Source organism: Oryx dammah, unplaced genomic scaffold, assembly GCF_014754425.2.
Source record: "Oryx dammah isolate SB20612 unplaced genomic scaffold, SCBI_Odam_1.1 HiC_scaffold_21, whole genome shotgun sequence".
Classification (NCBI taxonomy): Eukaryota; Metazoa; Chordata; class Mammalia; order Artiodactyla; family Bovidae; genus Oryx; species Oryx dammah.
Genome location: NW_024070205.1, coordinates 29884676 through 29898846, shown reverse-complemented (window position 1 = coordinate 29898846; position 14171 = coordinate 29884676). Strand labels below are relative to the sequence as shown.

At 45.9% G+C, this 14171-nt stretch overlaps 1 protein-coding gene across 5 annotated transcripts in view; it reads left to right on the top strand.

Moving 5' to 3' along the window:
- CFAP74 (cilia and flagella associated protein 74) overlaps positions 1-14171 on the top strand; it is an 86034-nt gene that overhangs the window by 50203 nt on the left and 21660 nt on the right. For all 5 annotated transcript variants that reach the window (XR_005725065.1, XM_040264047.1, XM_040264046.1 and 2 more), the window contains exons 18-22: positions 5869-6033; positions 7348-7510; positions 8619-8695; positions 9188-9310; positions 13693-13814. Coding sequence is in view for 4 of the 5 variants with exons in the window: in XM_040264047.1 (XP_040119981.1) it covers positions 5869-6033; positions 7348-7510; positions 8619-8695; positions 9188-9310; positions 13693-13814 (650 nt within the window). In the remaining variant the exon portion in view is untranslated. The remainder of the gene's footprint in view (positions 1-5868; positions 6034-7347; positions 7511-8618; positions 8696-9187; positions 9311-13692; positions 13815-14171) is intronic.

The following is a 14171-nucleotide window of genomic DNA, read 5'->3' as shown; positions in this document are numbered from 1 at the left end:
CTGCCATGATCTTACTGAGGTTCCCTTGTGTGTAACAGATCATTTCTCTCCTCCTGCTTTCAAGGTTCCCACTTTTTCTCTGGCCTTTAACAGTCTGATTACAAGGTATCTCATCACGAGTCTCTTTGAGGTCATCCACCTCAGAGGTTATTGAACTTCTTGGGTGTTTGTAATCATGTCTTTCATTGAAGGTGGGGAGTTTTCGACCATTTTTTTTTTCATTTTTTTAATTGAAGGATAATTGCTTTTCAGAATTTTGTGGTTTTCTGTCAGACATCAACAAGAATCAGCCATCGGTATACCCATGTCCTCTCCTTCCCAAACCTCCCTCCCATCTGGCCCCATTGCACCCTTCAGCCTGTCACAGAGCCACTGTTTGAGTTCCCTGAGTCACACAGCAAATTCCCCTTGGCTATCTATTTTACATATGGTGTTGTAAATTTCCGTGTTACTCTCTCCATACACCTCCCCTTCTCCCTCCTCCTCTCCTCCCATGTCCATGTTTCTCCATTGCTGTCCTGAAAATAAATTCATCAGTACCATCTTTTTAGATTCCATATGTATGTGTCAGTATATGATATTTATATTTCTCTTTCTGACTCACTTCACTCTGTATAATAGGCTCTAAGTTTGTCCACCTCATTAGAACTGACTCAAATGCATTCCTTTTTATGGCTGAGTATCATCACATTGTATATATGGAATACCACAGCTGCTTTATCCATTCATCTGTCGATGGACATCTAGGTTGCTTCCATGTTCTAGCTATTGTAAATAGTGCTGCAGTGAACATGGGTATACATGTGTCTTTTTCAGTTTTGGTTTCCTCAGGGTATATGCCTAGAGTGGGATTGCTGGGTCATATGGTGGTTTTATTCCTAGTTTTTTAAGGTGTCGCCATACCGTCTTCCATAGTGGCTGTATCAATTTACATTCCTACCAACAGTGCAAGAGGATTCGTTTTTTCTCCACACCCTCTCCAGCATTTATTGTTTGCAGATTTTTTGATGATGACCATTCTCACCAGTGTGAGGTGATAATCTCATTGTAGTTTTGATTTGCATTTCTCTCATAATGAACGATGTTAAGCATCTTTTCATGTGTTTGTTAGCCATCTGTATGTCTTCTTTGAAGAAATGTCTGTTTAGGTCTTTTTCCCACTTTTTGATTGGATTGTTTGTTTTTCTGGTATTGAGTTGTATGAGTTACTTCTATATTTTGGAAACTAATCCTTTGTCAGTTGTTTCATTTGCTGTTACTCTCTCCCATTCTGAGGGTTGTCTTCTTACCTTGCTTTTAGTTTCCTTTGCTGTGCAAAAGCTTTTAAGTTTAATCAGGTCCCACTTGTCTACTTTTGTTTTTATTTCTATTAATCTAGGAGGTGCGTCATAGAGGGTCTTGCTTTGATTTGTGTCAGCAAGTGTTCTGCCTATGTTTTCCTCTAAGAGTTTTATAGTTTCTAGTCTTACATTTAGGTCTTTAATCCATTTTGAGTTTATCTTTGTGTATGGTGTTAGGAAGTGTCAATTTCATTCTTTTACTTGTAGCTGTCTGTCCGGTTTTCCCAGTACCACTTATTGAAGAGGCTGTCTTTGCCCCATAGTATATTCTTGCCTCCTTTGTCAAAAATAAGGCACCCATAGGTGCATGGGTTTATTTCTGTCTGGTTCCATTGGTCTATATTTCTGTTTTTGTGCCAGTACCATACTGTCTTGATGACTGTAGCTTTGTGTATAAGCTGAAGTCAGGAAGGTTGATTCCTCCCGCTCCATTCTTCTTTCTCAAGACTGCTTTGGCTATTCAGGATCTTTTGTGTTTTCATATGAATTGTGAAAATTTTTGTTATAGTTCTGTGAAAAATGCCCTTGGTCATTTGATAGGGATTGCATTGAATCTGTAGATTGCATCTGGTAGTATAGTCATTTTCACAATATTGACTCTTCCTACCCAGGAACATGGACTATCTCTCCATCTGTTTATGTCGTCTTTGATTTCTTTCATCAGTGTCTTATACTTTTCCATATATAGTTCTTTTGTCTCCTTAGGTGGGTTTATTCCTAGAAATTTTATTCTTTTTGTTGCAGTGGTGAATGGGATTGATTCCTTAAGTTCTCTTTCTGATTTTTCATTGTTAGTATATAGGAATACAAGTAATTTCTGTGTATTGACCTTGTATTCTGTGACTTTGCTGAATTCACTAGTAATTTTCTGATAGTTTCTTTTGGGTTTTCTATGTATAGTATCATGTCATCTGCAAACAGTGAGAGTTTTACGTCATTTCTGAATTGGATTCTTTTTATTTCTTTTTCTTCTCTAATTGTCATAGCTAGAACTTCCAAAACTGTGTTGAATAATAGTGGTGACAGTGGACACCCTTGTCTTGTTCCTGATCTTGGAGGGAATGCTTTTAGTTTTTCACCATTGGAAATAATGTTTGCTTTGGGCTTATCATATATGGCCTTTACTACATTGAGGTTCCTTCTATGCCCATTTTTTGAAGCGTTTTTTACCATAAATGGGTGCTGAATTTTGTCAAAGGCTTTTTCTGCATCTATTGAGATGATCGTATGGTTTATATCTTTCAGTTTGTTAATATGGTATATCACATTGATTGATTTGCATATATTGAAGAATCCTTGCATCCCTGGAATAAATCTGACTTGATCATGGTGTATGAGCTTTTTAACATGTTGTTGAATTATGTTTGCTAAAATTTTGTTGGGGATTTTTGCATCTATATTCATCAGTAATATTTGCCTGTAATTTTCTTCTTTTGTGTTGTCTTTGCCTGGTTTTGGTATCAGGGTGATGGGGGCCTCATAGAATGAGTTTGGAAGTGTTCCTTCCTCTGCAGTTTTTTGGAAGAGTTTCAGAAAAATAGGCATTAGCTCTTCTCTAAATGTTTTACAGATGTCCCCTGTGAAGTCATCTGGTCCTGTGCTTTTTTTTTTTAGATTTTAAGATTAATTTCTTTTTATTTATTTATTTTTTAAATATAAATTTATTTCTTTTTATTGGAGGTTAATTATAATATTGTATTGGTTTTGCCATACATCAACATGAATCCGCCACAGGTATACACGCGTTCTCCATCCTAAACCCCCCCTCCCTGTGCTTTTGTTTTTGAGGAGATTTTTAATCACTGTTTGGATTTCAGTGTTTGTAATTGGGTGGTTCATAATTTCTGTTTCTTCCTGGTTCAGTCTTGGGAGGTTGAACTTTTCTAAGGATCTGTCCATTTCCTCTAGGTTGTCCATTTTGTTAGTATACAGTTGCTCATAATATTCTTTTATGATCCTTTGTATTCTGTGTTGTCTGTTTTAACCTCTCCTTTTTCATTTCTAATTTTGTTGATTTGACTTTTCTCCCTCTTTTTTCTTGATGCTTCTGGCTAGTGGTTTGTCAATTTTGTTTATCTTCTCAAAGAACCAGATTTTAATTTTATTAATCTTTGCTAGTATTTCCTTCATTTCTTTTTCATTATTTCTGCTCTGAAATTTATGATTTATTTCCTTCTGCTGACATTGGGGGTTTTTTGTTCTTCTTTTTCCAGTTGCTTTAGATGTAGAGTTAGGTTGTCTATTTGATGCTTTTCTTGTTTCTTGAGGTAGGATTGTATTGCTATAAACTTCCCTTTTAGAGCTACTTTTGCTGAATCCCATAGATTTTGGGTCCTTATGTTTTCATTGTCATTTGTTTCCAGGAATCTTTATTTCCCTTCTTATTTCTTCAATAACCTCTATGTTATTTAGTAATGTGCTGTTTAATCTCTATGAGTTTGTTTTTGGCAGTTTTTTTTTTCCTATAGTTGATATCTAGTCTTACAGCATTGCAATCAGAGAAAATACTTGGTACAATTTCAGTTTTCTTAAATTTACTGAGTCTTGATTTGTGAAGATGTGGTCTATCCTGGTTCCATGTACACTTGATAGCGTATTCTTCCGCATTTGGATGGAAAGTCCTGAATATATCAATTAGATCCATTTGAACTAATGTTTTGTTTAAGGTTTGTGTTTCCTTATTGATTCTCTGTTTTGATGATGTGTCCTTTGGTATAAGTGGGATGTTAAAGTCCCCTACTATTACTGTGTTACTGTCGATTGCCCCTCTTTTTCGGCCGTTGTTTTTTTTTTTAATATTCTCCCAGCCCTTTACTCTCCTCCTCCTGGGACCCTGCGATGCACATTCTGATCATCAGGTCAGGGCCTTGTCAGGAAATGTTTTATTACAGAATCAGTCTTCTTACTAGTTATAGATCTATTCACATTGTCTTATTTCTTTGTGGTTTAGTGTTGGAAGGTTTTGTGTTTCTAGGAATTTGTATATTTCATCTGGGTTATCCAGTTTGTTGGTACAAGGGTAGTACTTTCTTGAAATGAAAGTTAAAGTCGCACAGTCATGTCTGACTCTTTGCGACCCCGTAGACTATACAGTCCATGGAATTCTCCAGGCCAGAATACTGGAGTGAGTAGCCTTTCCCTTCTCCAGGGGATTTTCCCAAACCAGGGATCAAACCCAGGTCTCCTGCATTGCAGGTGGATTCTTTACCAGCTGAGCCATAAGGGAAGCCCATGTACTTTCTTAGAATTCTTTTTACTTCTGCAGAATCAGTATTAATGTCCCCATTTTCATTTCTGATTTTACTACTTTGAGTCTTTATTTTCTTAGTCCATGTAGGTAAAAGTTTGTCAATTTTGTTGATCTTTTTGAATAACCAACTTTTGGTTTCATTAATTTTCTCTATTATTTTTCTATTCTCTACTTTATATCTGCTCTGATCCTTATTTTATTTTGTCTGCTAGTTTTGGAGTTTAGTTTGTTCTTTTCCTAATTTCTTGAGTTGTAAACATAAATTGTTTATTTTAGATCTGTCTTATTTATTAATGTAAGTTTTTATAGCTATAAATTTCCCCTTCAGTGACCCTTCCACTGACTGCATCCTATGAGTTTTGGTGTATTGTGTTTTTGTTTTCATTCATCTCTAGTTATTTTATAATTTCTTTTGTGATTTCTTCTTTGATTTTTTGCTTAATTTCCATAATTTTGTGAATTTTCTTGTTTTCTTTATGTTTTTGATTTTTAACTTTATCCTGCTGTGGTCAGAGAAGATACTTTGTATGATATCTCTCTTTTAAAGTCTGTTGAGTCTTTTGTGGCCTAACTTATGGTCAGTCCTGGAAAATGTCTTGTGTGCACCTGACAAAAACATATGTGTTGTTGTTGGGTGAAGTATTCTGTATACATCTGTTAGATCCCATGGTTTATTGTGCTACTTAAGTTCTGTATTTCCTTACTTATTTTCTGTCTGGTTGTTCTGTTCATATGAGAAGAGTATTGTAGAGCTATATATTTCTCCTTCAATTTCCTCATTGCTTCATGTATTTTTGATAGTCTGCCAGATGCATAAGTGATTATAATTGTTATATCTTCTTGCTATGGTGAATCTTTTATTAATATACAACCATTGAATTTTTTATTATTTCCATAGTTTAGCCTTTTCCAGAATGCTGTATAGTTGGAATCATACAGTTTGAAAACTTTTCAGACAGACTTCTTTCACTTCTTTCACATCTAAGGTTCCTCCATGTTTTTTTATGGCTTGATAGCTCATTTCTTTTTCTTGCTTTTTTAAAAATTGGACTCAGGTGCTCCCCAGTGTCATGATCAATACACAAGTTTATGATTTCTGGCATGTGAATTGTTCGTGGATGGTGCAGAGACCTTTCCTCTCCCCCATGGAGCCAGATGCAGACCTTATCCATGAGTGTGAGGATGGGGTCAGAGCTCCGTGTCCCCTCTGCTGGGGGGTGACAGGTGGGAGAGGAGACCTGCTGTAGTCACCCTGGCTCACTCCAGGTCTTCTGACAGCTGTCCCTCGACAAGGAGCTCATCGACTTTGGCAGCTACACAGTGGGTGAGACTGCAGTCCGGACCATCATGCTGACCAACACTGGGGGCTTGGGCACCAAGTTCAGATTTCTTCTGGCATCAGAGACTTGTGAGATGGACACCTCCCAGTCAGCCCTAAAATTAGTGAGTATGCTACTGCTCCTGGCCAATGCTGTGGCTACTCAGCCGAGGGTAACACGTGGTATCTCCCACCCCAAGATACAGTCCTGTGAGTGTGAAGTGGGCCATGAGTCAAAGGAGCCTGTTGATGTGAGCGGGACAAGGAGAGGTGGCAGGACAGCCTCCAGTCCATCTGGAAGTGCTCGAACTCTGTAGGGAGCACACCTTGGCCACCGGACACTGTCCCCTGTCACATGTGTTGGCAAGGCAGTGGACAAGCATTCTCAGAGTGGGGGCATCCCAGACCCCTCAGGCTGAAAAGCTCAGCAAACCCTGCCCCACACCCACATCCCTCTCAAAAGTATGAGGGAGGCCCTGGTCCTCTCATGGGAAGGCTGTGCACGTGCTGCCAAGGAAACAGAAACAGGAGGGACCCCATCCATGGAGACAACTTCCAATACAGCCAGTGGACAGGGAAGGGGTGTGGTGGTCATTTAGGGGTGAGCACAGAGAAAGTTTGCCTCAAAATACATGTCTAAGTTAGTTGAAACTTTCCTATAAGAAGCACTTAGTCTGTTTTCTCTGCTGCATTAAGGGGTTTCAGCAAAAGTCCTGGAAGGGTCTCCCCTGGAGAGGGAGAGGGCAGAGGTACCCTGAACAGCAACATGGGCTAGCTGCTGCAACAGAGGTTGGGACCAGGGTGTGAACCCAGAGCATGGGATAATGAAGGAAGAGGGAGTACATGAGCAAGGTTTACGGAGGGAGGACAAGCGCCCAGGGCCTCAGGCTCTCCACAGGCACTGGCTCTGTGTCTCAGTGGATGTCTGAGCAGCTGGACGACAGCTCCACCAGGGCAATGCCCTGCATGTCCCCCATGGACCCTGAGTCACATGCAGCAGGCACTCAGTCAGTCTTCCTGAGCCCAGGGGAGAGGCCTGCGGGTCAGTGGTCTCTGGGAAAGAAGCAGAGATGAAGCCAGCCTGCTCTTAGCCTGCAGGGGTCTGGGCCAAAGCCAGGAGAGCTCTGGGCTGGAGCCTGGGGGGCCCAAACTCACAGTGGAGACCAGCAGGTGTCCTGAAGGAACTCGGCCCCATGCCTGTGTGCAGAATCTCTAGGAGGGGGCTGAGGAGGAAACCAGCTGTCTTAGAGGAGGCCCTGAGCCCCAGGCAAGCTCAGCACAGGTCAATGGAGAGCTGCCAAGGGGGTCATGCAGGAGCCCGTGGTCCCCAGCCCAGATCATGGCCGGGCTCTCAGCATGGCACCTCAGGGATGGTGGATCTGGACAGCTAATGGGAAAGGCAAATGGACTGCACTGAAGGTATCACGTTCTCTTTTCAGAGTAGTATCTTCACGTATGAAGACAAAGGTTTTTATGATAAATTCACCACCAGTTTTTCTGAGCATCAGATGGAGGGCAATGAGTCATCCCCTACAGATGCACCAAGCCAGAGGGAGTCTGGAAAGCTGGACGTGAAGGAGCAGGAGGAAGGGCACCCCATCGGTGAGCTGGGCCCATGGCCTGCGCTCAGCGTACAGCCCTGGGCTCCTTGGCACAGGGGCCCCGAGTCCCAGCCGTGTGATGGGCAGAGAGGCAGCACTCAGCATGCAGCCCTGGGCCCCTCAGCACAGAAGGCCCCAAGTCCCAGCCGTGTGACAGGCAGAGGGGCTGCAGGTTGGGTCAGAGGGCCCCAGAGGACAAATTCCAGGAGCCACTTAGAGCACGTCCACACAGACAAGGCCAAACAACTGTGAAAACAGGCTGGGGAGGGGTACTGTGTTAACTTTCCAGGACTTGGCAGCCCCCTCTCCCCCTACCACATCAGCCTGTACCCCCACCTGGCCCATCCTTCACACAGCTTTCTACCATTTTCTCCTCTTAATACAAACCTCTCGAGTCCACTTTCAGCTCCTCCTGCCTTGAAACAAAGCCTCGGATGGTCCACTTCTCAGCCTCCCCACGCGTCTCTGCTGTCCTGTCTCAGACATGCTGCTCTTAGGCCATTTTGAGCAACTCAGGACCTTCTCCCACCCAGGCCTCCCACTCCAGAAGCCACAGTGTCCACTGAGTCCACCCAAGAAACCCCTGGCCTGGGACCACACATGGCATTGAAGTTGGGGGTTCCTGAGTTCCCAAGGCCCCCCTGCAGGAGATGGCCATGGGAGCTGTGAGAGTGGAAACATCCATGTGAACCTGGGGCCACAGTGACAGCCTCTTTGCCAACGAGCCAGGCTGTCTACCTGCACTGACCCTACAGCCTTGTGACCCCTGTCCTGGCACAGAAGGGTCAGGACACCCTGCCCAGGCCTGGGGCACAACCCCACTCCACTCTGGTCCTCCTGTGCTACCAAGTGGCCCTTCTTTGCAGAGCTGGGTCAGGGGAAAGGTAGGGGCCCTGCCTGGGTCAGGGTGCCCCCGTGAGGGCCCTCGCCAGCCCTGGAGACAGGTGGGGGGCAGCATGTGATATTGTCAGGATGAGCCATCTGTTCAGGAGGGCTGGGGTGGCCTCCACAAACTCCAGGACCGCACTTGGTCTGGGAGAGGGAGGGGCCCTGGTGCCCCAGCTTTCCTGGCCTGGCCAGCCTCACCTGTGAACCCCCTTCTCTTCCAGAATCAGAGGGCTTGACCTTGACCACCATCATGACTATACCTCCCAATGAGGAACAGATGGAGTTCTCGCTGGGAGAGGTCAGCAAGGCCTGCCTTCCTCCAGCCCTGGCGTGGCCTGTCCATCTGATCAGAGCTGGATGAGACTAGTCTGGTCACCGGACTTGCAGCCTCTGGGCGATTAGCTATCTCAACCCATAACTGGCCACCCCATCCCCAACCTGGCTAGATCAGACCCAGAGCCAAAGAGGCATGCCTGGGTGCCCCTGTCCAGTTGAGCACAGAGGAGACTCCCATGTGAGGCCTCACTAGCCAGAGCGGCAGGGGTGGGGGTGGGGTCCACGTGTGTGTACACGTGTGTCCATGTGGTACATGTGTGTGTCCACATGTGTGCATGTGTGTGCATCCATGTGTGTCCACATGTGTGTTCAAAGACTGGGTCATCAGGAGAGCAAGTGCACACATGGCTGCTGCCACCTCCCACCCACACAGTGACTGGCCATGATGAGGCCATGGGAGGTACCTTGACCAGAATGTGAAGGCTGACCAGCCTTCTGCCTCTCTTCCCTGCAGACAACAGAGGGGGACATAGGCCCCTTCAGCTCCATCAGGGTGCCCGTCATCTTCACCCCGATTGTCCCGGGAACGGTCCAGAACAGTTTCAAGGTCGTGTTTAAGAATCAGCAGTGCCCAACTGTGAGTACCATGCTGCTCCCCAGGCATGGGGTCCCGCCCTCCACCTTCCATCCACCCAACCACATGGGGCCTGTATTACAGAAAAACCAAAAGGAACTTTTAGGCCAACCCAATATTTTGGATATTAATCTCTTATCAGTCATATCATTTGCAAACATTTTTTCCTATTCAGTAGGTTGTCTTTTCAATTTTGTCAATGGTTTCCTTTGCTGTGCAAAAGCTTTTATGTTTCATTAAGTCCCATTTGTTTGTTTTTGCTTTTGTTTCCTTTGCCTTTGGACACAAATCCAAAAAATTATTGCTGCAATTTATGGCAAAGAGTGTCCTGCCTATGTTTTCTTCTAGGAGCTTAATGGGTTTTGGTCTTATATTTAGGAATTTAATCCATTTTGAGTTTACTTTTGATGTGGTGTTAGAGAATGTTCTGCTGCTGCTGCTGCTGAGTCGCTTCAATCGTGTCCGACTCTGTGCGACCCCACAGACGGCAGCCCACTAGGCTCCCCCGTCCCTGGGATTCTCCAGGAAAGAACACTGGAGTGGGTTGCCAGTTCCTTCTCCAATGCATGAAAGTGAAAAGGGAAAGTGAAGTCACTCAGTTGTGCCCAACTCTTAGCGACCCCATGGACTGCAGCCTACCAGGCTCCTCCGTCCATGGGATTTTCCAGGCAAGATTGCACTCTTTTACTTGTAGCTGTCCAGTTTTCCCAGCACCATTTATTAAAGAGACTGTCTTTTCTCCATTGTATGTTCTTTTCTCCTCTGTCATAAATTAGGTAACCATAGGTACATGGGTTTATTTCTGGGCTCTCTATCCTGTTCCATTGGTCTGTGTGCCTGTTTTTTGCACCAGTGCCATGCAGTTTTGATGACTATAGCTTTGCAGTATAGTCTGGAGTCAGAAAGGGTGAATCCTCCAGCTCCGTTCCTCTCTTTCAAGGTGCTTTGGCATCCCTCCATGTTCCTTCTGCATGTCCACCTTCCCTGTGACCCAGTCTTTGACAGGTTCTCCTTACATGCCTCACAGAGGGCTCTGTACAACTGCCTTATTGTTTGATGCATGAGGGTTTGTGGTTGTTTTCTTATAGTAAACTATGCCTTCCGCCAGAACCAAACAGGCCTCTTCCCCCCTGCTTTTCAGACACCTCTAACAACAGCTGCTCCCACGATAATGATGGAGCATTATCTCTCCCTGCTCTCCTCTGCTTCACCTTAGCCTCATTTCCCTGTGTCCCCTCCCATAGCCATCCTTTTTTAATGACTCTATATGTCTTTTAAGGAGACAGGTTTTGTCTATGGATCCAACTAATGCTGTCTGGCTTTATGGGGAGATTCCAGTGTGTTCACAGTATAATACTGACACAATCTCCAGAATATACAAGCAGCTCATGCAGCTCAATACCAGAAAAATGAACAACCCAATCAAAAAGTGGGCGAAAGAGCTAAACAGACATTTCTCAAAAAATTGAAAGCATTACCTCTAAAATCAGGAACAAGATAAGAGTGCCCACTCTCACCGCTGTTACTACAACTGACAAAGAATTAATCTCCAAAACACTGACACACTTTGTTTTACTTCTTCCATTAGTTGTATTGACTATTCATTTTATGATATTATTTCCTCACTTTCAATTTTCTTGTTTTGGTTGGTTTAATCAAGTTGCTACTTATTCCTTTTCTCCCTGTTATTTGGAAATTCTACTTTCCATTCCATGAACAGTCCCCTCCACTTTCAGCCCCCAAATCCCACATGACTTTCTACTTCTTAAATGGAAGAGGAAAACCCTCCAGGACAGACTGTGCCCAGCAGGACACTTGGCCAGCACTTCCTTATGACCGAAATGACATTGTGTCCCTCTTACTGACCCTCTTTCTTGGCCTTCCAGTTTCACTGGAATTTTTAGAATCTCCTCTGTACCTGCTGCCACTGCTTTAGGAGTTCTGACCTGACACCATGGTCCAAGTTTCCGGGCAGGTGATCTCTTTCCAGCTGTGACCACTTCATGCATCTGTGCTCACCGCACTGTCCTCTCCTCGCCGCTTTAAGAGTCTTTGCTCTGCCATGATTCCTATTCAGCAGCCAGAGATTTGAGACAAGACACTCATTTGTTTGTAACAGAAACCCCAAGGAATGGGCCATGCCCTACAGTACCCCATAGTGTTCCATAATACTCACACTGCCCACTGTCAGTAGTACCAATTGGAGTTCCACAGAGCCTCAGAGAACCCTACAGGACCCCACGGATCCCCCTGGTATCCTACGGGACCCCACAGAGCCCCTGCTCTGTGACGGGAAGGAACAAAGGCCAGTGCTGGGTAACCAACCACTCAAGAAGAGAACAGCCTGACCGGGGCTGTGACTTTGAATCAGACATGCGCCAGCCCATGGGGCCCTCGCTTAGTGAGGCAGGCAGTGAACACCTTGACTGCTCCCCACCCACTGACCTCTCCAAACCAGAATCAGGGACACACATGCAGCCACTGTGCAGCTCTCAGCCTCCTTGGGTGAGCAGGGATCTTGGGTCCCCGTCCTGCCTGCCTGTTTTCCTGAGACCAGGCCCCTTATGACAGGTCTGGAATCTGCCAGCCTTCAGCCCCTTCCCATCCAGGGGTCTGGGGGCACTGCTGCCATCTCCCCATGAGGACGGCCCCCCTTCCATGTCCAAGCCTCTCTTTCCCACCCTGCTGGCTCTGCTGTAGATAGGGGCTTCCTTGCCCCCCTTCATGGACGTCTGAACTCCAAGGCCTGGGTCTTTCTTCACCCTCATTTGTCACGTGTCACCCCCTGAGTCCATCTGCTCGCCTGGAGCTGATTCAGGCGCTGGCAAGACTGGCCTCTCTGTGACCTGCCTTGCCCTTTAGCCAGGATGCTGCTCGGGGCCTCCAAGCCTCTCAGCCGCTGCCCCAGCCCACCCCTACTGCCTCTGACAGAAGAGGTTGCCTTTGTCCTCAGACCCTCTCCTGACTGCCCCAGCAGCTCCATCTCCCTGGACCTGCTTTCTGTTTATTCTGTCCAGTCTGTCTCTGGCTCTGGAAATGGGCTGTGTGTTTTGGCGACCCAGTGGCCTTGGATCTGGTCCAGCTGTGTTCTGAGGTCACAGTCCTGCAGGTGGTAGGAAGGAAGGCTCCCCCACCCAGTCTTGTGGATTGGTGGTCCCTGGTGCTACCCTGGGGGAGCTGCTGTGCACACACTCACCTGGCAGGACACCCACAAAGCCCAGCTCAGAGACCAGGACTCGGGGTCTGACTTCAGGGAAAAGCACCTCTGTGTCTGGGCCCTTGAGAGACCTGAGCTTCCATCTGTGTTGGCCATGTGCACAGCCTGTGTGACACACGATTCTGTAGCAAAAGGCTTTTTCTAAACTGCTAAAAATGTGGATATTTAGGAAGCTGCGTGACACATTTGTGAAAACCCATCATATGAGTCTACCTTCTCATGTTTAAAAATTTTGAAAATAAACAGGATTATTTAAATTATATGATGTGCGGACCTCCCTGGTGGTCCAGCGGTTAAGAATCCACCTTCCAATGCAGGGAATGTGGGGTTTGATCCTTGATCGGGGAACTAAAATCTCACATGCCTCGTGGCCAAAAAAAACCCACCAAAACATAAAACAGAAGCAATATTGTAACAAATCCAATAAAGACTTTTTTAAAAAAATTATATGACGTGAAGGACTTCCCTGGTTAGGAAGTTCAGTGGCTAGGTTCAGGGGTTAGGATGCTGAGCTCTCACTGCCAATGTTCAGTTCCTGGTCAGGGAACTAGGATCCCACATGCCTCAAAGCACGACCAAAAAATAGATAGAGCTCTGTGCATTAAAAAAAAAAAAAAAAAGATCTAATGTGAAAACTGCCGTAGATCTCAAAAACATGGCCAGTGTAATTTTTTTTAATATTTATTTGGCTGCAACAGGTCTTAACTGTGGCATGTGAGATCTAGTTCTCTGACCAGGGATCCGACCCGGATCCCCCACACTGGGAGTGCATAGTCTTGCCACTGGACCAGCAGGGAAGTCCCATTGGCCAGTTTAATTATTAACCTTCTGATACTTGTAAGAGCTGGGGCTTCGCAGGTGGCGCTAGTGGTAAAGAACACGCCTGCCAATGCAGGAGATGCAAGAGACAGGTTCTATCCCTGGGTTCAGAAGATCCCCTGGGAAAGGGCATGGCAGACCATTCCAGTATTCTTGCCTGGAGAAAATCCCATAGACAAAGGAGCCCGGCGGGCTACAGTCCTTGGGGTCGCACAGAGTCAGACACAACTGGGCATGCGGTACTTGTAAGAATTACAGGCCATGCTCTGAGCTCTGTGTTAGCACTCACAAGCACCGCCTGCTCTGCTGATGAACATGCGTGTTGTTGGATTTTTGTATTCGAATTCAGTTATATTTCAAAGTCATCGGTGTGGCTATCGATGTGCCTGTCTGGGTGCCAAAGCCCAACGTGGACCTGAAGATCTGCATGTACGACCGGCTGTACCAGGACTCGATCCTCGTCCACACACGGTGAGCCCTGGCTGGGTGAGATCTGAGACCTCAAGGTGGGGATCCCCACTGGAACTCCAGGGCCGTCATAGGATGGAAGCCCGAGGGTCAGCATCAGACAGAGACTAACAGGTGCTGGGCTGCTGGCCTTGAAAACGGAAGAGGGGCGACGAACCAAGGGACGTGGTGTCTCCAGAAACCGGAAAAGCCAGGAGAGCGTTCTCTGTGGAGCCTCCGGGGGAACCAGCCCTGCCTGCAGCTAGGTTTCAGCTGTGGGACACGGTGTCTGGACCTGACTTCTAGGACCACAAGGATAAATCGGTGTCATCACCCCTGTCTGTGGGGGGTCAGCACCCTGCACGCCAGGTCAGGCCCCTC